The 23,180-nt window shown below is 47.7% G+C and overlaps 1 protein-coding gene across 2 annotated transcripts in view; it reads left to right on the top strand.

Moving 5' to 3' along the window:
• mnb (minibrain) overlaps window positions 1-23,180 on the top strand; it is a 69,204-nt gene that overhangs the window by 18,893 nt on the left and 27,131 nt on the right. For both annotated transcript variants that reach the window (XM_043428623.1, XM_043428625.1), the window contains exon 3: window positions 18,976-19,232. In XM_043428623.1, coding sequence (XP_043284558.1) covers window positions 18,976-19,232 — 257 coding nt within the window. The remainder of the gene's footprint in view (window positions 1-18,975; window positions 19,233-23,180) is intronic.

Below are 23,180 nucleotides of genomic sequence, written 5' to 3'. Positions count from 1 at the left end.
CGCGTGTTTTTTTTTTTTTGATTGCCAAACCATCTCGATCAGAGCCACCGCTTGAAGTTGAATTGATAAAAAAAACTTTCATCAAAATTTGGTTTAAATTTTCGGATCCTCGTTGGAGGGGTTCACCAACATTTGCCCTGGGCAACCAAATTTTTCGCGGTCCAACGAAGTTTTGTTTCACCGTAAAAACAACTTTGTCACACTCGAAGTTCCGGTGCCTGCGCGATCGAAAGAAGTCGATGGGAGCAACGAAATATTTCGACGTTTCAACAAACATTCATTCTCAGTGAAGCTTCATTAAAACCATTTTCAATGACGCTGAAGTTTGCAACGCTGGAGTCGAACGAATGGATCCAAAAAACCCTTCAAATATCGGAGCAATTCTCCAATTTCGTGTTCCCTGTCGAATTTGCAATTTGTAATTTTTCAAGCCCCACCGATAATTCGTGAAATAAAAAATTCGTCAATTACAAATCTCTTTTTCGTTCACTTCGTTGAACTTGAACGTTGCAAACTTCAGCGTCCTCATTTTCAATGATAATTTCCCGCACCCTCGCTAAAAACAGTTATCCCTGTTTTGAGATTAGAAAAACTTGAACCATCCGAGGAGAGAAATAGTCGAAGGCCTGAGCAAAGGAGGGGGGGATCGAAGCAACGAGTAAAGATAACGAGAAAGAAAAGGCCCTTAAATAAATAATGCGCAAGTGGCGGGGGGCGTTTTTTCATATTAATTCCCGTTAACTGTGTTCCGTGTCACGAAGCGAGCGAGAAGCCCATTAGCATCCAGTTCCTCCGTCGCGTACACATGTACGTCGAAAAGCCACTTGGCTTTGCCTCTTTCTCTCTCTCTCTCTCTTTTTGTTTCTCCTTTTCAGCTGCTCTACCGTAGCTTGAATTTTTTAAATGCAAATCCACCGATACTCCCGTACGTAACTCCCGGCGCTTCTGTGCTCTGAAAAACGCGCCAGGAGCGTTTCCATACTCTTTTCCAAGCCCCCCCCCACCCGGGCCTGCTGCTCTCTTACTAATGCATTCGCGCGAGGGATAGCTGAATTTTACGAGAATAATTTTCGCTTTATTAATAACGAACCAGTACTATTTCTTCCTCCCCATTATCGCGCTCCCTCTCTCTTTCTTACTCCATTGGATTAGCGCTCAGTTTACCACCTGCACGGAATACATGGCGCTCCGGCTGTACGAGCCCCGTGAAAAATGTTCGCTAAAGCCGTTCCCGGCGATCAAAAATTCACGTTCAAAGTAAACGTCCGAATAAAATTCGAATTATGATATCGACGTTGAACGACGTGAAATATGAAGCTCTCGACTTTGGCGTCTGACGAAATGAGGGGGAAAAAAAATTCCGATGCACCAATAATTTGTGTCTTTCCCTAATTTGCAATTCGCGGCTTTCGAACCTTCGCGAATGATCGGTATGAAAGAAACATTAAAGAAAAACACTTTTTTCGTTCGTTTCGTTGAACTTGAACTTTGCAAGCTTCACGAAGTCTCGAAATATTGAATCCCCGAAGCGTGTGATTCAATGAGCGTTCCTGTGCTCTCGATGCCGCGAAAAACCTTGTGAATTAATCCGCAACGAATTGTTAATCGATTTAATTCTCCTCGTTAAGTTTCACTGCTCTTATTTCTAAGCGTCGCGCGCATTATTTATTCGAGGGCTCAAACACACCGCACAGCCGCATTATTTATTGTCGTCATCTCGAGAAAATAATACACACCTTAATATAGATATAAGTATGGGACAGTCGAGAACAGATTAATGTACGACGTGACCTATTTTTAGGAATTTCCAAATTAAATTCAGCTCCCCCCCCCCCCCCCCCTGCCGGTGAAAAATATATTATTTTTCAAGAATTTCCCAAGCATTTAGGCACCGGTTAAGAACAGCAGAGGATTTTTTGAATTTTGCACCTTTTCGAAGGATAGCGAAAAGTGGCGCACGTGGGAACCATTTTTCGTTTTGTTTTCGAGTGTTATTCATCGTGGCAGACTTACCGATGGCTGGAAATGTATTGTTAATGACGAATTTGGACTTTCAGCAATGACGCTGAGAAGTCTGCAACTTCGGAGTCCAACGAAATGATGTAAAAAAAGCCTCCAATAATTCCAGTATTCTCGAATTTCGTTCCCTGCCGAATTAGCAATTCCACAGCAGTTTTTGAAACTGCCCCAGTACTTCGTGAAATGAAGAATTGGCGAATTGCAAATCTCTTTTTCGTTCTTTTCGTTGGACTCCGACGTTGCAAACTTGAGCGTCGGCTCTCAGCGTACTAAATTCTATGATAAATACACGAATATACGTGCGAGACATTTTATCCTATGTATCATTTTTTCTCCAGGGTTGCCCGCGAGCATGCTTTACAATATAAATATTTGAAGTGACCGAAAATTGCTTGTAAAGTATTCCTTTCTGCTTGTGCCACATTTTTGCAACTTCTATCGTTAATATCCCTTTTAAGGATTCGGTAACTCTTTATTTTTATCGTCTCTACGGATTCTTTGCATTTTTTTCAATCTGCGAGACAGTTTACCTCAGAAATTTAGATGACGCTGAAGTTTCCAACGTTGGAGTCCAACGAAATGATGGAAAAATACTCTCCAATAATTCCAGTAATTCTCCTATTTTGTTCCCTGCCAAATTTGCGATTCGTAGTTTTTCAAGCTGCACCAACGATTCGTGAAATAAATAATTGGTGAATTAAAAACGTTTTTTTCGTTCATTTCGTTGGACTCCAACGTTGAAAACTTCAGTGTCGTAAATTTAGAATTATTTGGTATACGAATAATTGAACAGAAATTTGTCGATGACGGAATCTCCGCAAGCTCCCGTAAAGAAATTTTACGATTTTTGGAGTTTTCGTTCTTTATTAAATGTTCGATAACCTGAGCTGAAATTCGGCCAACCTATTCGCATCCACTTTACATAACTGTCATAAAAAATCACTTATTCGTAGAATTTTCGGGCTCGTTTTCTCCGTGCGGAGTTGAGAATCTAATTATGAAACCTTCGCATTGGTCGACGACGTTAACGGGGGAGGAGGAAAATGGTCGAAAATGATATTGTGTCTCCTGAAAATATTCTGTAAATTTCGCTCATCGTCGTTTTCGTGTCGAAAAGCTTAGAGACAGCCGGCCAGGGAGGTTGAAAGAGAATAAATTAGTAGTAGTTTTGGCGTCGGGAAATCGACGTGCGATTGCACCGGCCTCGAGGCTCCCTAGTCTCTCGTTAATCTTAATTTTCTCTCGAACCGTCGCCTCATGCGAGCAGCGGTTCCTGGGGGTTTCACTTGCATAAATTAGCAACAAATTCTTGGCTACATGTTTCGTGGGTATACATCGAAGAGGGGGCGAGCGTTGCACACCTCCGCGCGTAAATATTGTTCGCTCTCTCGGCGGCGAGAGAGAGAAAGAGAGAGAGTCGTCGCTCGTGGCCGAAAAACCAATTATCCGCGGTTCTCGGCCGGGCAAAAATATACGCGCACACAGTTGGATATCTGTAGTGTTATTAAATTACGGGGGAAACATTTGCCGCTGAAATTTAACGATCTTGTTAAGGTCAGAGTGAAGGAGGAAGGCGCACGTGTGTGCGTGCGCATATTAATATGTATCCGGTAGAATGCTCGGACTTCCGGTAGCCCGTGCACGTATCTCCGCGCGCTCGTCTTCGCCAGGATCATCTCGGCTTGGAGTTTCAGTGCCCGGGCGCTCGAGAGCCTCGTAAAGTTTGTTGTTCGACGCGCGCGCTTCCTGCATTATTAGCGATGCGCTTCTTCTTTTTTCGCGATCGCATTAGAGCGGAAACCTACGAAAAGTGGGGGGGTGGGAGTGGATCGAGGAAGTAACCGCATTGTCTGTCCTCTTTTTGAAAAATCATCGCAACGTCAAAAACCAGAGGAGGAGCTTTTCCGTGCAAAGTTTGGGGAGTAGACTTGAAAAAGCGAGCGTCAGCAGCTGCGACGCGGAGCCGGAATCCCGACGCCCCTCCTCTCTTCCCTCGCTGCTGCTTAATTCCCGTGGGAAAATCAATAAATTTTTATGTTTCAATCGACGTTGCCGCGCTCTCTAACTTCCGGACTCTCGGCCCCCCCGCCCACGTATTTACGCACACGCGAGTTTATTCGCGGCTCCATTGGCCCTGCAGGCTGCGACGGAGCGCGTCAAGACCGAACGAGCTTTTCATCCGGACCCACGACCATGTCTGTATATAAACGGAGATCGAGTACCGATGCGCATGCATTCTGCATGCGCATATTCCTCGTGACTCTCGTCTCGCTCTCCGACACTGACCTCGCCAATTTTCGAATTATCCGCTCCTCGGCGGACGACTGACTTTCGTTACAGAGCAGCCCGTCGTTAGCCCTTCCCAAGCCTCCCTCGCATCCGACCAAATCCTCACGGAACAAAACTCGCCTCTATTCCTCTACCCAAATCTCCTGCTCCATCCATTATAAAACGACATCGATCTTCGTCGAGTTACACTACTATTTCCTAATTCCAACGTCCACACGAACCTTGTCAAATATTAAAAACTATCGAGAATCCACGGAAAATGCGAATCGACGAAACACTCGTTCGAATACTAAACAAAAACAACAACAATGGACAGCAAACAATATTTAGTGAATGATCGAATAATGAAAAGGAAAAAAATGCCGAGGAAATCGCTCGAAAAACATTGAAAATTCATTAAATTAGTAAAAACCTAATTTTTTTGAGATTTCATTCTTTCAAACGATCATTTCGTCTCTGATAAAATGTTGAGAAACGTTAGCTGTCGTTGATAATATCGAATGAATAATCGAATAATGAAAAAGAAAAAAAATGACGAGAAAATCGCTCGAAAAACATTGAAAATTCATTAAATTAGTAATAACCTCATTTTTTAAGATTTCATTCTATCAAAAGATCATTTAGTCTCTGACACAATGTTGACAAACGTTAGCTGTCGTTGATAATATCGAATGAATAATCGAATAATGAAAAAGAAAAAAAATGACGAGAAAATCGCTCGAAAAACATAGAAAATTCATTAAATTAGTAAAAACCTCATTTTTTTGAGATTTCATTGTATCTAACGATCTGATATCGTCTCTGATAAAATGTCGAGAAACGTTAGCTGTCGTTGATAATATCGAAGGAATAATCGAATAATGAGAAAAAAAATAAAACAACGAGAAAATCGTTCAAAAAACATAAAAAACTCATAGACTAGCTGTCGTTTCTCAACGACGTCGATAGTCAGTCATTATGAAAATAATATCGAAAAGACGATTTGTCGATTCGAGCACAAAGTCCCACAGAGGCTCATGACTTTGGGGAGGGATTCGATCCAATACCTGTAACAATATTCCCCATAACGTCGTCGCACGTACATACATGTGTTTACATTCTGTATGTAATATACGAATGTACACTACGCGGTTGCACTCTTGATGGAAGTCGAGTCGTCGAGTCGGCAAGCCCTCGCCCTCGCCAGACATCAACTGAGTGGATCGCTACTTCTCTTTCCCTCTCTCTCGCTCTCCCTCGTTCCGAGTTCCCTTTGGCGAGAGTCTACGCACTTTAACACAATTCCCTGCTACTTATACCTTCGTGTTGAAAAAAAAAATGTGCTATTTTCCCTGTCCGAAGCTATTCGAAGCTTGATTTATTCATAATCTCGCTTCCATTTATAGGGATCTACTTTGTACTTTTTTTCTCTCATTTTGCCACGAGTCGCTGTGCTGTTTGAATTATTTTATGCAACACGTTTTGACTTGGCGTAATATACTTTGTCGCTTGCGAAATGAATTGAATATGAAGACACCCGACGCAAATTGCGGACGGAACGCGGACGAATATTTTTCTCCGTTCGTCCAGCACGACCGTTGTAATTCTCCCGGTAATTTATTTACTCGAAACCGTGAATTTTAATCGAGTGCTTTCCCGAAGTGACGAAGGCTCCTTCGACTCATGAAAATTTCAGCGAAACGAAAAATTCCCGGTCGGTTGGCTGGAAAAAAAGCGAAGATCCGCACGTAAGATGAAGAGATTTCGTAATTTAATAAACCCGGAGGAAGCAACGCGGCGATTTACATACGTTCTCGTATTTCCGTTGAGGATGATCATGCGTTACTCGTCATTGAAAAAAGCAACTGAACTTTTCTGCTCTTTTGGTGAGCAAAGAAACGAATAAAATTCAGTCTCCCAATTATTAAAATTATGTGCAACTTACTTTTCGATATTGACAAATTTTCAATAGAACGATAGCGGTTCAAATACTTTCGTAGTTAAATCGCCAAGCAAAATGTGTTTCCATTTATATGCGTGTGCATATCTACATTTTAAACCAGCTGGCTCAAGGTGTTGTCAAACCTTCCACCGTTTACGCGTCGTTTCAGCCTCAAATAAGTGTTTTTCTTTTTCCATTCCCGCGTGATTTTCACCGGTAAGAAAAAAAAGCCTCCAGTGATTCCAGTAATTCCCCAATTTCGTTTCCTGCCGAATTTCCAATTCGTTGCGAACGTTGCAAACTTGAGGGTCGTTAACACTTCCGAGAACAAATGCTCGCCGTATATTTCTAGCACATTTCCAAACGTCAACTCTCAAAGTTGGAATTTTCGATTCGAATCCGCTGGCCCCGTTGCTCCTTCGCGCCGCCCGTTTCCAGGATGGACGCATTACTCATTTTCCTATTTGCGTATTTATTTATTCATTTATCGTTATATTTCGTGCCGAGCAACAGTTTCTTTCGATTGATCGATTTTAATATGCCGGCTAAAACAAACGTCAGCGCCAGTCGGTTAAAGGGCGGAGGGGCAGAGAAAGGGCTCGCGCGCGGGGCTGGAGAGCGAAGGAGGGTTGACGCCGGGTCATTGACTTTTCTGGACCATTATAGACTCGGATATTTAACGTTCTCTGCCCCCGTCGGCCCCTCGTACGCGTATGTGAGAAAGCAAACGTTATCTCGCGATATTGACGAAGTAAAGTCTGCATAGCGAAAATCATTGTTTCTGTACAGATATACGCGGAGTCGCGACGGCGGCAGGTGGCCTCGCGGAGGCGAATGTCGGCGGCGGGAGATCGCGAGAATACGTTCAGCTGTGGGGCGAGAGAAAAAAAGTTTGACGATCTTTTGTGTGATTTAGACAATCGATGAAAACCTTAACGAAATAAAAATAGCGAAATGCGTCTTCGTGGTGTCTTTCCCGACGACGCGGTACAAGTTTTTCGTTTTTCCCTGGCATCGCGCGAGCTGATACGAAAGCGTTGCGACGAGGCTCGCAACGTTTATCGCGGAGAGGCTCGTATATATTTACGCGTACGTTTGGCTCCGCGCTCGATTTTCCAAACAATAAAGTTGTAACGAACGCGCTTTTGTTCTGGAAAGACGAAGCAGAGGCGGAAGAATAAGAATAAGGGACAGGATCAAAAAAAAGAAAGGGAGGGGGAAACTTGTTGGATTGTCCCACCAGGACTGAGAGGACGCGGAGAGGAAAAAAGGGCGCGCGTTCTTACCGGTATGCGTATACATATATCGAGAAATATAGACGGCGTACAGGGAGTTCGCTTCGAGCGGGGTAGAAGAGAAAAGGAAAAATGAGAGAGAGAGAGAAAAAAGGAAGGCTTGAAAAAATCGATGCACGCGCCGGTCGTCGTCCTCGTCTTCCTCGTCTTCCTCTCTCTCTTCTCTCTTCTTCTCTCGCGGCAAAAGAGATACCGCAGGTGGTGAGAGATTCTCGAGTACACGCATACACGCGCATGCATAGAGCATCAGGACTTTCTTCGACTTTTGTCTCCCTTTCTCTGCACCAGGAGGTGTTCTCTTTCCTGAATTAATATATCTTCTCGCTGCTTTGCTCTCCGGCTCTTCCGCGGCGTCTTCGCGAATTCATCTTCGTCGCAGGCTCGCCTATCGTTCGTCGTCGTCGGTCCTCTCGCGGTCCCTCCTCGCCTTGCCCCTTTTCCCGTTCGCGGAGGCTCCTTCGGTCTTGTGCTCTCCGCGTAGAGTCGGGTGTCTCGCTCGCTCGGGAGGCGCGCGGAACGATGCTGGCGGAAAGAGAGAATGCGAGAAGCGGGGCGCTCAGGCCTGCAGCGGAGCAGCTACAGCAGCAGCAGCAGCACAGCCAGAACTCCAGTCGCGCGGCGGCGGTGGTTGCTCCACCCCCGTAGCGCGACACGATCAATACGCGATTCTCTCTCTTTCCCTCATCCGTGCCTCTTCTTCTCTGTCTCTTTCTCCCTCGCTCCTTCCCCCGGTGGCGGCGCTCCCTTTCGTTCTCGTTCTCTCGTGCTTCTCCTCATTTTCGCCTCGTTCCTCGTCCTCCACGGCTCTCGAGCTCGTGCAGCACGACGTACAATTATCTCGCTTTGGCTGTGCGCGCCGTTCGCGTCTTTCTCTCTCGTTGTCCCTGGCCGCGGTGGATGTTCGGGTCCCTTTCCGAAGATCATGAAAAGCCGGCTCAAAAATCATCGGGCAAACGGCATTGAGCTTGAAAGAAGAGTATGAAAAATAAAGAGCTCCGCCCCCCGAGGCTCGCCCCCGAAGAGACGAGAAGCCGAAGCTCTGGCAAAAATCGTTCGGCCGGGTGGCCAACAGAGGCGGGAAAATCATTAGGAAAACCGCGGGAGAAAGAGAGGACCGTGCGTGTGGAGTACGCGGGCGGTTGAGCGCCGCGGTTACGCGGAAAAAAATCATCCCCCGAGCGGGCGACAAAGCTACGACGACGAGGAGCGGATCCGTTGAGCTAATAGGAGAAAGAAGAGTGAAAATAATGGCTGGTGGAAAAGCGAGAATGCTTTGAACTCTCTTCCCCTCGAAATTTTATACTCCGGAGTATTTAATCGCGAGGGCCGCCGCGGCAGAAGCGAGGATAAAAAAGCGAGCGGATATTCCGAAGAAGTATCTCGTTCGATGTTTGTCTAGCCCGCTCGTCGGAGCCCGCGGAGCCTCCCGATTATCAAAAGCGATGCACCCGCAAGCGTTCCTCGTACGCGTCGAGCGTTCGGCCCGCGAGAGCCGGGATAAACAGAGAGTTAAGTAGCAGCAACAGCGGAAGCGTCGACAGCCAGCATCCCCCGACAGCAACAGTATAAAAGCAAACCGGGCGAAGCCTTCGCGCCGAAGAGTACATCGCGCGGGTGGAAAAAAAGATTCGGAGAGAGAGAGAGAGAATCTTTCGGTACGCGCGGCTCTCTTTCTCTCTCTTCCTGTGCGAAGAGTCGTTCTCCTGCTCGCGCGCTCTCGCACTTGTTCGTGCGCTCAGCGGCCTTTCTGTTGCTATGCCGGCGCCCCCGCCCCCTCTCTCTCTCTCTCTCTCGTCTCGCTCGGCGTCCTTCCCCTCCTCCTCCGCTTTTGGCCTCTCCGCCATCAGCGCCGCGTCGCTCGCCGTGCTACCCCCTTCCCAACCCATCCCTCACGTATTCCTCCGCGTCTCCCCTTCTTCCCGGCTCTCCGTCTCGCTGCGCCGGAACTCCTCCGCGTGCCGTCGGCCGTTGTCCTGCAGGATAGCGCGCGCCGCGCTCCCGCGACGCGTCCTACCGGCTCTCTCTCTCTCTCTCTCTTTCGCTCTCGTTCTTCTCGCCGTGCACGCTCTCTGGGGCGGCGGCTGCTGCTCCTGATTCTTTTTCTCACCGCAGAAACTCTCTCAGACACGCTGTCCCTTTCGCCCCCCTGCTCTTTCCTCTTTCTTCGTTCCTCCTTTCGATTCTCATTCCTCTTCCGATAGACTCGCGCCGCCGGCAGCAGCCTCCCTTTCTGATTCTTTAATCCACCCCACCCCGCTTGTTTACCTTCGCGTTTCTACCTGACGTACCGTTCCCTTTGTACACGCGCTTTTCCACCTTCCTTTCACCGCCCCGCTGCTTCTCTCCACTTTCCAATCTTTCCTCCGCATTTTTTTCGACCCAAACTCCCCACGCGGACTCGCTACCATCGATTTATGGACTCCGCGATGATTCTCTTGTCACAACTCGCGGGACCACGTGGCTGCGATGATTCAACGGAAAGCACGATCCAATCGATCCTCCGCTTCGTTTCATCTCGTCACGTTCGTGTCCGCGTTAATTCGACTTTTGCACACTATCAAAATTCATATCCATCGCGTTGAACGATGAAAATACGTTTTTTCAGTACACTTCGGGGCACTTTTTACAGCTCCCACTACACTCCCGTGTATATCAATGTTTAATTTAACGATTGCTCGATATATAAGAGAGCGGGGGACAAAGAATACCGATTTAAGAGAATCCTCGCGCGATCGACTGTTCGAGATCGTTCAACCCTCTCGGAGCCCTTCGCCCACCCATTTTGTCCGGCGTGTCTCGTCTCGCGCTGGCTCACTATCCGATGATTGATCTCCGGGCTTACCTTCCAATCGCAGATTGCACATATTCGACTATTTCTATAGCGTTTCGTATGCTGCCGAAGAACTTGACTGTTCGGAATATTGGGCTTCGGATCGTGGAAGATTTTGTTGATCCTTTTTTGTGTTTTTTTTTTTTTTTCGTATGATCAAAGTTTTTTGTTATTCTAACGACTGCGGATATTCGGTGAAATTTTGTCGCCAATCGCCGTCAACGGTGATTTCGTCGATTGTCTGCGGAACTTCGAAGCCGTTTTATGACTCGATAAAAGAATGCGTGGATAAGGAACACGCAGGAATAGAAAGATTCGCGAAAGCTTCGGAGAAAAAAGCCGTGGCGTAATCCAGGATTTAACGATTGATCAATCTTGATTACGGCCTGCTGTCTTTTATTTTGAAGCCTTCCGACCGCGACATCGGTCGAGGGTTGACGTCCTCTCTTCCTTTACCGTCGAAAAGACGCGAAACGATTTTTTAACTCCGAAAAACAAATGGAGGAAAAGGTCTCGCGCGCGCCCGCTTTCGCATTGAGGCCGCCCCATCCCTGATTCAATTATTTTAACCCTCTGCGTAGCCGTCGAGCCTTGCCGGCTCTTATACAGAGATCCTACGAAAAGTATTAAAATTCTTCATCTTCTCGATCCAATTTATCTGCCAAACTTGTTATTCCTCCTACGAGGAAAAATCATTCTCCGAGAATCGAATCGGCAATCGAGATAAATTCTCCGATTTTCTCCACTTTTTTTGAACTCTTCGAGCCCGAAGAGCTCCCCCTTTCCTCGATCATTTCACGAAGAGCAAATAAAAGCGATTTATCGACTCGCGGGAACTGGATTTTTGTATTTTTCCTAAAATCCCATCGGCTCCCTGCTCGTCGGCGTATCTCGAGCCAGAGAATACACGCGAGTACAGCGGAGTACAACGGCGTATAGCTAGCATAGCAACAACCGTTGTCCGCTCCGGTCCCATCGACTCAGCCCTCTCTCGCGGAGAAAGCCACCATCGGGCGGGGGCGAAGCAACGGGGAAAGGGGGAGGAAACTCGCGCCCGCGCGAGTCAGGGCCGAAGAGGACGAGAAGGAAGCGCAAGAAGAAGGAGGCGAAGCTGGTGGATGGAAAAGAAAGAGACGAGGTCGAGGAAAAGGGAACACGAAGGAGACGATCGCGAAGCAAAAGCTTTCCCGACGTTCCCGAGACAACTTGAAAGACGAGAGAGGCCGTGAGAGCGAGAGAAATGAACAGAAATTGAGTTTTTCTTAATCCTTGGATGGGCAATAACCATTTTCTCGCCTAAACTTTATCGCAGCGCGGAATCGCGTTCATTGGCCGCAACGTTGGTCGATGAAGTTCTCTTTTTTTTCCTTATCAATGATTTCAAAGGTTTTTACATCTTCAAATAATTTCGATTAGATCTGCTCGCGTAATTTATCAGCTAATCTTAATCGATGTCGTTGTCGTTTATTGTTATTATTGGTGTACTCCGTTAGATGCGTAGATTAAATAATGCGAACATGCTCGAAGGACGATCGCCTGTGGTGACATACGCTCACATCGCGTCATCCAGACTTCTCCTATCGATTGATCGCTGCTGCTTGTGTGTGCATTCTTTCAAAATGGAATTAGATGCTGAAATATAGATGGGAATGAAAAAGAAAGAAAATAATGTCACTCTTACCTGATGAAACGTACTTTATTCACTCTGAGCACGTTCGAGGGTAAAGAGACAATCGATTTTTCACGTTTTTCGTTTTTTTTGGCTCATTTTTGTTAGACACTCTTGTTATTTGTAATTTATGGCTTTTACATTTCTTTTCTTTGTGAATTTTGGATCTTGAATTAGGGATATTGAGGAAATGAAATGTTTAATTTTGACATTATTTGAAATTCTTTTGGTTCGGTGCTTTCGCCTTCGGCGACGACTTTCCACGGATTTTTTAAGCGAATTTTATTTTTTAAGCGAAAACCCTTTTGAAAATGACGACGCTGAAGTTTCCAACGTTGGAGTCCAACGAAATGAACGAAAAAAACGTTTGTAATTCACCAATTTTTTATTTCACGAATCGTTGGTGCAGCTTGAAAAACTACGAATCGCAAATTTGGCAGGGAACAAAATAGGAAAATTACTGGAATTATTGGAGAGGTTTTTTTTATCATTTCGTTGGGCTCCAACGTTGGAAACTTCAGCGTCATTGAAAATGACTCATCTTTGGAGCTCAAGGACTCGACTCATGGACGTCGAGTTATCGAGTAAAAGCGTATCCTTTCGGTACGATTTTCTAAAGTTGGCATTTCGAGATCGAAATGTTGGAACAAACGGGAAAAAACACTTGAACAAGTTCCAACGGATTCTTCAATGTAACCGAGGCTCGAGGGTCTCGCAAAGCCACGTGGAAGCTCCGATCTTCTCAACATTCCAAACTCCCTTAATTTTCTCAATTTTTCCATCCTCTTTTTAAGATGAATCAAGAACAAAACTGTTCGAACGTCCCTTTAGCAATGAAAGTCGGCGACACCCGCCGAGTTACTTTCCCGCGTGCTTTCCCATTAGTAAACAAAAAGTCAAATCGCCGTAAAATCGTCCGATGTCGAATGCGGGTCGTCAGGAGTTCAAGGACGCCTTTCGTATTCGGCTTCCCCGAAGCCCGATCCCCGAAAAACTATAAAAGTGTGTAAATTCTTTTTAAATTTGATCCCGCACGAAGGGCGTTGAAAAACTTGATAAAAAACGACGCTTCGAAAGTATCGTCGCTTCCAGTTCTTCCCAAAATCAAATTAGACTCAGCAACGAAAGTTTCGAGCTTGTACGCACGCGGGAAAAAACCTTTTTTTTTCCTCGAACGCTCGACACTCGTTCGACTCACCGTCGTCTTTCCGGGCCGGAAAAGAGTGTCGAAAGATGAAAAAAAAAAACAAAAAAAAATAAAATAACAGCGGAAGAGTACAACCGCAGTTACCGGCGAGTAACGATCATTCGAAATAATAATAAAGCGGCAATTTAATCGGAATTCCTCGTAAATTCAGGCATTTATTTCCACGTAAATATACGCGCGTGTAGAGACGCGTCGTGATTATTATATTTTTGGGAGTCGAGCGGCGGGGGGCGCACATCGCGATCGTTTTCGTGCCGCGTCGGCATTGCAATCATTCACTTACCCGCGGAACTCGCACATGCGCTCTCATTGGGTGGCGTTGATCCACGCACGCGCGTCGCATTTCTCTCCTGTCTCTTCTTTCGCTCTCCCTGAAGCTTCTTCTCCTCCTTCTCCGGCTCTCCTTCGCTCCGTGTTTTCTTTCTCGGGCTCCGCGGTCTCTTTTCCACTTCCGGTATCCCCGAGAACCTTTCCCTATATTCGTATACGCGACTATCCCATTAGCGGAAAAAAGCCGCGCGCGAGCTCTAAACGACGCTGACGGGTCTCGGATGCCCCGACTTCCGGTCTGAACCTTATCGCGCGGACGTTCCGTTCGCTTAGGAAAGTACTTAAAGTCCGACGACCGCAACGGTTTTGGCGTCTTGAATATTATTTCGTGTCCTCCGACTCGAAAATATAACGGGCGTTCCTCGCAAATTACTTCACTCGCCTCGCCCCCTGCATTATCAAAGACACGAACTTCCGGAAAGAATTTGCATTGAATTCGCGGCTGCTTTATAGAAATAGAGGAACCGAGCCGCGGAGGATTGAAAAATCCGAGAGCCGGAGCAATGCGACTCGCTTCGTTTGACCTTTGACCTCCCCGGTCCGTCTGCGCGATCGTCTCCTCGAGAGGGCGCTACAAACGCGTTGGTAACCAAGCATCGTTTCTTTATATGCGGGGAGTCACCGATGCCGAGGGAGATTCCCTCGGACTCGTGACTCCGTTCTTCGCACAGCTCCTGCTCGGCGGGCCTCCTTCCAACCTGCTTTCTCGTCCTCGACCTTTTCGACTGTTCCGCACCCGAGAAAATTTCGCTGCGAAACTCGCCGGCCCCGAAGCTTCCGCGATGACTTTTTCCTTCGCGCCCACTCGCACTCGTGAACGGTAACGAGCCGAGCGACAGAAATAAGCCGCGTGTCTCGTCTCTCGTAATCGTTCTCGAGTTTAATTAGAGTTAAATTCCCATAAGCAGGAGCAAACGCCATTAAAACGAGCTCCGCGCGTTCGCCGGTTGTCCTCATTCACGAGCGGCGAACGCGCACGCACGCGGCACCACGTTGGTGTGCGGAGTGAAAAAGTGAGAAGGCGCATTTGAAAAAGGCATGAGACACGATAAAAAGGGTGAACGCGATGTTTCGGAATAAAATGTTATTCGTGTCCGAGGGATTAAGTCTCTGCGTGACACAGGAAGCCTCGTTTTTTCACGGTACTTTGAAGGGGGCTTTCGCAAAAATCCACATGTACGTACTCGCAGGAGGTTTATGCGTAACACGCGATACGGGGCCGGTGGTGTTGAGCGGACGGTAAAAAAATGAGATTTAACCGGCGCGTTTTATGCAGGATTTGCAGATACTTTTCGCGATACCGATGAAACGAGGTAATCAGGCGTGTGCTTTACGAGATTTTTATATTTAGAACGGGAGCCGGGCTCGTTGGAAAGTGGGGATGGGGGGGGGGGTCGAGTATTCGCGAGAATAAAACAGAGTCGCAGGCGAGAAATATTCCGCTGGAGAGCGACCACCGTTGCCCCGGCTTTCTGTTACCTCCATTCAACCCTCGAGCGCGTGTTCCCCGCTGCAACACACTTTCGGCCGAGTCTCCGCGGGGAAAAAAGCCTGAAAGAAAAATAAAAAGAGCGAGTCGCAGCGATCGTGACGTCGCGATAACGTGTGCTTCGATCGTGGGCGACAGTCGAGTTCGAGCCCCGATCCCGAGGGCGTGCGACGGACCCTGGGCGACGTCGCTTCCCCGGCGAAGAACCCTCGAAACAACGGGACCTGCGCCCCTCTGCTCGCCAGAGCACTAATAAACACGGGAACGCGATGCGTGCACGGAAAAATCTGCATCGTCGTACGTCGCGGCGGGCCGGCCCTGGCTCGTTCGCCTCCGTTTTCCCCCACGAGTCTGCCGGACGCTCGAGGGGTTCGTTCCGGAAGGGCTCCGTCGTGCGGCCAACGGCGTCTCGAACCCTGCCGCAACCTCCCTCCGCGACCTCTTTCGCCCCCCCCCCCCCCCCCTCCGCGTCTCTCTCGCGGCTCGAGTGTGCATGTGTGTAGACGAAGAAACATGAATGAAACGGAATGCGTGCTGGCTATCGCGAAACGCGGCCTGTGTCAGGGACCGAGAAGCTTTCGTGACCTCACGCCGAGGGTGCTCAACCCCCGGGACTTTTTATCGTTACGCAATCCTCTAATTTTCATATTTTATTCCCACTATCTTGATGGCCTCCATGAAAATATGGCGCGGCTACGCGGAATTAAAACGCGGCGAGTTACGATCGCGCGCTCGGGAGAAGCCGGCTGGCCAGATTTGGCCATTTTCGAACTCGGGATCCTCCGAAATTCTCGTTATTTGTTCGTCATTAATATATTTCCGTCGAGCACCGATCGCCTGGGGAATTCCGCGTTTTGCTTGGCGTTTAAAATCGTTTTGAAAAGTTTGAGCCCAGCCAGCTTTTCGTGTATTCATTCGCTACTCATCCCGTAAATCGATTCGGTCTCGCGTACATCGCTCGTCCGGAAATCCGTAAGAAACTGAGATTGAACGAGACTCTTGCCCACGCGGAGGAGATCGCAGCTTCGCGAGACGCTTTCCTCGTATATTAAAACTTCCCTAAATTCATGCACGCAGAAAGAATCTCGCCGCAGGAACGCGTTAAAAATTCACAAAACTGTCGACGAGCTCAACTCTAATGAAAATGAACGAAAAATCCTTTTTACCCCGAGGTTCTTTCAGATTCAGCGACAAACTCCGATATCGAATGAAATTCGGTGAATTTCGTGGAGAATTGAACAAAAAAGTCCAACTCATATTCCACCGTGAAACAAAAGTACGCGTAATTGAACCCGAAAAAACTGGCTCCGTTAGCTCTTTCCGGATCATTGTAAATTCAGTGATCTCGTTGTTCATTCGTACATTCCAGGCGATTGAATTCCGGCGTATAAACCGCGGGTCTTTTGGCTTGAGCTGCGATAATTTGGGGAGAACGAGCGCCGCAAAAACGTCGACTAATAAGATTTGAGCCAAGTTTCTAGCCCACTTTCAACCGAGCGCGTCTCACGAGGAAACTTTACCTTTCAATCGTTGTTTTTTCCTGCTTCCGCCGATCCGAGTGTCCGTCGCATTTTCATTTTTCCCCGAACGCGTAAAATTGGTCAAAAATTGCCAGTAGCGTAATCGCATTTCAATAATAATTAGGCGATCGTTTATGCGTGCTGTGAAAAGTAAGAGCCTCGCAATGTCCACTGAGTAAAGTGTTTGTCCCATGGAAATGTTCATCGAGTAACTTAACGCCGATTAACGTCAGGCCGGAGAGATACTTTTTAAGGGGTTAGTACGCGCGTACACGGAGGAGCGGAGTCAACACAAATGCGCACTGACTGTAATGCGGAGTCTAAGTCGCGCAGTCAGGACGACATGGAAATGAGGGAGCGAGAGGGAGGCTCGGTTATGAGGGACTAGCCGGGGGGTGTGAAGTAGTGTGGCAGAGCTTCGAGGTCGACGCCACGGTGAAGCCCTCGCCTATGTGCCTTCTGGCCTCTTTCTCGCTCGAGCTCATGTTCCGTCTCGTCGGCTCCGGCCAGCTTTTTCATTTGGTTTTCTCGCTCATTTGCTCACCCGGGTCGGATCTTAGTGGGTCTCGCTGGGTCTCTCTCAGGTGTCTGAGAGCCCCTGGGCTTCGCAGGCGTGTTAATGAATGATATTTTTTTTCATTCAACCGCGCCCTGACCCACATTTCCCGAGCGGGAGGTGTTCTCTTCGAGTTCTCGCTCGCCCGGTTCTCCGCTCGCGCGCTCGCTCTTTCGTTTATAGAGTCGTCGAGAGAGAAGAGCACTCGCCGCTGTGTACACGCAGCTTCACGCTCTCTCCGTGGGCGCACTTTTTTCCGATGTACGCGCCCCGGATCGTAAAAACCGAGGGGGAGGAAGAGGCTCGTAAGGGCTGAGCGTGAATAGTGAAATAGTAAAAAACACGCAGGGGCGGGGGGATAAAAAGAGAAAGGGGAATGATCACACATGCGCGTATCAGCGGAGATGAACTTTTTAATCAAGCTCTTACGATCTTCCAGTTATTCAACGAAGGCGTGAATTTTTAATCGAATATCCCTCGCGATCGGCCATTTTGTACTTCTGCCCGAAGCCTCCGCCTCCCCCGGGCCTCCCTTTTCGGCCTTTTTCTTCGCCCGCACGAGTCTCTACACTCGCCATCGAGAAATTATACGACGCCAGATCATTAGCATAATTTTACCATTTAAAACGAAATAAGGGTTGCTTCCGCAGTTGCCGGAGGGAGGCGAAGAGAGCCGGCAGGGAACGGGGGGGCTCGGGGATACGAAAAAAATGAAGAGAAAAAAGAGATAGTCCTGCTGCTCGTATATACACACGCGTTTGTACGTTTATATATATAAACAGGATATTCAGCAGCAACGACGTTATACTTCTTGTTGTGCTGAACAAGCCAAGAGCAAGCTTCCAGCCCCGCTGGCATGGCCAACTCCCGAAGAGGGTTCCCTCGCTTCGGCGTACGCGCACCAGTCTCCCGTGTACGGAGCAATATTCACGGGGCTGCGAAAGGGGAAAGGGAAAAAGGGGCACGAGAAAGAGAGGGAGAACGAACTCGGGCTACCAAACAGGGTCGTTAAAATAACGATAATGCGTTAGCGAGTGCCAAGCCGGCTCGACGACGAGAACGCATACGTCAAATTAACGACTTCGTGTGTTGGACCAACTCTCCTGCTCCACCAGCTCCATCCCTCGTATCGTCTCTCGAGCGCCCTCTAAGTATAACAACGTCAAAAAAAGAGTCGTAAAATGCTCGCGGGAAGGAAACAGCGCGTCTCTCTCTCTCTCTCTCACCTCGAACCGATTCCATTCGATACTCGCCCACGAATTCGAGCTAATGCGGCCACCGCGAACTTATCGTACGTACGAAATTCGATGCCAAACTCGGAAAAGAAGCAAGCACACGTATGTGACACGGGTCGTACACTCCATTCTTTCTCACTCGCTTTTCGACTCCAGCGGACAATCCTCGGTTACAGCCAAACGGAGAAAGAACCGGAGACTCCCAGAATTCGGCGCCCTCTACGCACTCAACGGACACGAATTCTCAAACGATCCGTTCCCGCGCGCCGGTTTAACGTACCGAAAGCCTTCGAAACCCCTTCCCACGTCCCATCGGTCTTCGCTGCCTCGCATACGAGCACGGAACTTCGGGTTCGTGGGTTGAAAAATGAGGGACATTTTGGAGGACGACAGTCCGAGTTTGTTGAGCAAACGGTAAACTCTCGCTCGGGAAATCGGCATCGAGGACAATGGCCGACGAGCCAATAACCAGGCGGAGTTCAAATGAGAAGGAAACGAAAATGGGACTACGGAAACTATCGAATCCCGGGATGAGAAAAAATCGGAAAATACGCCCCATCGAAAGCCCAGTTTTCAACGACTCGCTTAATTTTCTTCTGTTTTGCCATGTTTCAGTGAGCGGACGAACGGGAACCGGCGGTGCGCCGCTCTACGGTCGACTCGTCGCCGAGGAACCTCTGCCAGCCGCGGTATGTGGCACCGGCGGAGCCGGCGGGGGCGTCGGCGTTGGCACCGGCGGCGTCAGCCAAGAAACACCGGGGGACGTTCACGCCATGCAAGCCAGGATACCCCATAGGTTTCGGGATCCAGCGACAGCGCCCCTCAGAAAGCTCAGCGTCGATCTCATTAAGACGTACAAACACATCAACGAGGTTCGTATCATAGTTTTTCCTTATTTTCAGCTTCGATTTTTGCACCCTCGGCGATCGCACTCGATGCTGAGGGTCGATCGATTGATTTTGGGAAATGGGCCTTTCGAAATTACGTGAAATCGCGATCGGTTTACTCGAGCCGCACAATGGGGCGCACTTCAGCGGCCGCTTTTCATTCCGAAATGATTTTCGAGCCTGAAGCATCGAAAAATTCGTTTTTTCTCTACGAAAGTCCAAACTTGGCGAAATCTTTTTACGACTCTCAAACGAATTTATTTTCATCAGGAAATTTCTGATCGAGTCTGTATTGAAGTAGTTCGAGATTTTGTTATGCAACAGAGCGGGTCTTATTGCGACGAATCGTTTTTTCGTAATAACGCCGAGCATAAAAACGATTGTGCGGAAGCGACGAAATTCGACGTCGAGAATGATTCAGCGGGTTCGATTTCATCGGATGTTCGTGTGCTCGAGTGAACTGGTGAGATTTTCGAGGACTTAATGCGTAGAAAGAGATTGCGGACTATCGTCACGAGCATTCGTCGCTCGATTCCCACGCATGACTTTTATACGCGGGCAAAATGACCGAACGATATTCCAGTGACGATTGCCGCGGGGGTGGATTTCGTTAGCGAAACACCCACACGAAGAATCTTGGCTAATAACCCGGCGGATCTGCGTGCGTCGTAACGAAATTTTTCTATGTTTCTCGGGATATTTACTCGCTCGTAGAAGTTCGGGGGATTTATGCACAGAAAAAATGTCGAGAACAAGAGCTCTTTGAATATATGGATCGATGAGCGCATTGATTTATGAAAAAATATACACAAAAAGGCACTCGCTTCGTCCAATAAATTTTCCTTCTTCTCTCTTTACGTGTCAATATTTCAGGAGCTTTGAATTCCGATGTTATTTCGAAATCTTGAGTTCCCATGGGCCATGTGCTTTTTACGAGGAACTATATTTCGCAGCACGCAGTCACACGTGCACCGAATCATCTTTGAGGCTCGGAGAGATCGCTCAACTGACCGAAACTATAAATGATTATATTACGAAAAGTCCTCAATTCTCCGTGCTCTTTATTCGTATTACTTTCCACTGTAATACGTTCCCGGGCTTGTTTCACTCCGGCGAACGCCCGCGACGAGGGAGCTTTATACGCTCGTTAACCAACAGCCGAGACACTTTTGCTTCTCGCATTCTTTTATCTCCTTTTTCGCCGTCTTTTTGCCCGCTTTTTATCCCCTCTTTTCGCCCCGGCTTCTCTTCTTTCGTTCGCTCTTTCCTTTCATCCCCCAGTTTCCGGGCTATTACACTCGGCAATAACAAAATTAGCTCCGGCTAATCAACGCCACACTCATCGCTCATTTCTCTCAGTCTCCGATCCGACAAAAAACCAGTTTCGATTCGCATTTATTCTGACTCGTATTCGCGGAGTGGCAATCAACTTATTTTGCCTTTCTTCCTTGAAATATCAACGAAATTTCAATCCACCGCTCTTCGATCGCAATATTCTTGAAATTTTTCACAAAAACTCGCATTTTATTGTGAAAATGTGGAAAAGAATATTGGCAAAATAATAAGCAAATTTGATTTTTCGGTAGAAAGTGCGAAACCCCCAATAAAAAACTGCTCAGCCTCGCACGTCGATCAAAACGAACGAATAAAAATACTCAATTTCGCGGAATAATAATCGCCCTCACACTCCTACATCGAGCAAATATTTCCCTCGCCGCGTCTCGCTTTCTCCCACTTCGGTTTCTCATTGCCGCGTGCGCCCCCGACAAATCCCGGCGCAACAGTCTTTGCCCGAGAGGCGTTAACCGAGCAGAAAGAACAGCAGGAAACTCGAAGAAAACTGGGTTGCAACTCTCTGTGTTCATTTATGTATAGTACATGCTGATGACATTATTAACCGGGTGTGCGTGGGTGTTCTCTCTCACTGCGCTCCTTCTTCTCTCGGATTCGCCGAGTTTCTCTCCCCCGCGAGCGAGCCAGATCCAGATACGATCGCACATCCAAACGGGCTCTTCCGTGGCCGATCGATTTTCAATAAAACTCAAAACATTTTCATTCTAAAATCAGGCTAGAAAGGTCGTGGAAAATATCACGTTGAAAAAAAAACGGCGGGCGTCGTTCGGCGGAAGAGTTGAGCGGAAATTCGTCGTTTTTGTTCATCCCCTTAATTTGCAATTCGTGGCTTCTCGACCTTCGCAAATGGTCTGTCAAACAAATAATTGAGGAATAACAAACGCATTTGTTCGTCCATTGCGTTGGACTTTGACGTTGCAGACTTCAGCGTCATCGGGCGTTAACTTTTTTCAAGTTTTTACGTTTTCATCCGCAATCTTCACCCTCGATTGTCGCCTGCTTCGTCCTCGTCGTTGCGAGAGCAATCAGTCGTACGAGCACTCGTCTCTCTTATTCCTTTTCTTCAGTCCTCCATTAAATAATTCCCCGGCTGAGCTCAACTCGCTTTTTTGCTTGTGATTACTCACCGAAATATTGGATCAGATTCGTCCACTTTCTTCGCCGCCTTGACAACTACATTTTTCACAAATCTGTAGCTTTTTTTATTCTTTGGTAAAATCGAACAACTTTTTCTCCAGCCGAGCACCCTCCGGGATTTTTCTCCTTGAATTTGCAGCTGCTTCTCAACTTTGAGGCTCGTTTGAACAAATTTTCAATCACACAGGTCGAAACGAAATGAGAATAACTGAATGTGGCATCGCAACGATGCAAATATTTGAGTCTCTTACAATTTACTCGCACAAGAGTGAAATGAAATGATTTGTACACGGAGACATGGCATTTATCCAAATACCCGAAAGCACTTAATACTCTCCGGTACGATAACTCATCCACGATATCCATGAGCGAGCTCAAATGGCTTCCTTTCCTTACCGTTTTGTTTATTTTTCGATTTATTTTGTCGAATGCCTCCCCCCGCTTCTTCAGGCTCTCGAGAAAAATGCTTCCTTCAATCTCTCAAGTGGGTGCAGCACTCCACTCGCTCCTATATATTCGCATGATTTGAGGCACATTTATAATTAAGCTTTTTACGGGTCGACGTATAGCTCGGTCCTCGATAAACAGCAAAAGATTTTCCCCCACTCCGATCCCGGATTCGGGGCTTTGAAAAACGTGCAGCCTCCTCCGCGTGTTGTTCGCGCTTGCGATGAAACCGTGACTTTTGAGCTTTGCTTCTAATAAGAGGTCCTCCGGAGGGAAGGTCACAGGTGAAGTTTCTCGGAAAATGATATTTTTAAATCGCACTGTAAATACGACGGCGTAAAAACTTATGAACTTGCTCATTTTCACGAAGGAGTTCAACCTTTTCGAGCATTCGCGTGAACTTCAACTTGTTTTCAGTAATTCAAACTATCCTTCGTCTCCGCAGGCCTCGAACGCGTGAAAACTAGTAGGAAAAAGAGCTTCGGAAGGTTGTCAAAAAAAGATCTTTCGACCGCCTGCTTCGATTTTGAGCGGGAAAACATGAAAATATCGAAAAATGAATAAACCGGAATAAAACGAGAGCAAAAAAGGGAGAGAAAGGCCAAAGAGCAGTCGAACAAAAAGAGCACAGAGTCGAAGCCGAAGGCAGGAAAATAGAGACAGAGCGAGAGAGAGCTCGGTGAAGCAAAGCTCGTGCTGGGTCGAGTCGAAGAACGCCGAAGCGACGTATACAGTGGACGCGATAGGACGGAGGCCGGACTCGGATGATCTCGCGAACGTCGTCGCATTCCGGTGGTATCGGGCAGCATCGACGCTGAGGAATCTACCGAGTGTGTCTGTCGTGTTCGATCCAACGGTTTCCCTGACCCTCCGCGAGCAATACCTCGCTCCGTCTCGCTCCCTCGACATTCGCTGCAGGAATAGTGTCCTGGAGGAGACGCTACGCGTTCAGGTGCCAAGCGAACCGAGTTTCATAGCGGTGGTTGGCATACCCGT

The sequence above is a fragment of the Venturia canescens genome, chromosome 9, assembly GCF_019457755.1.
Source record: "Venturia canescens isolate UGA chromosome 9, ASM1945775v1, whole genome shotgun sequence".
NCBI classification, from domain to species: Eukaryota; Metazoa; Arthropoda; class Insecta; order Hymenoptera; family Ichneumonidae; genus Venturia; species Venturia canescens.
This window is presented reverse-complemented; position numbering and strand designations above follow the sequence as displayed.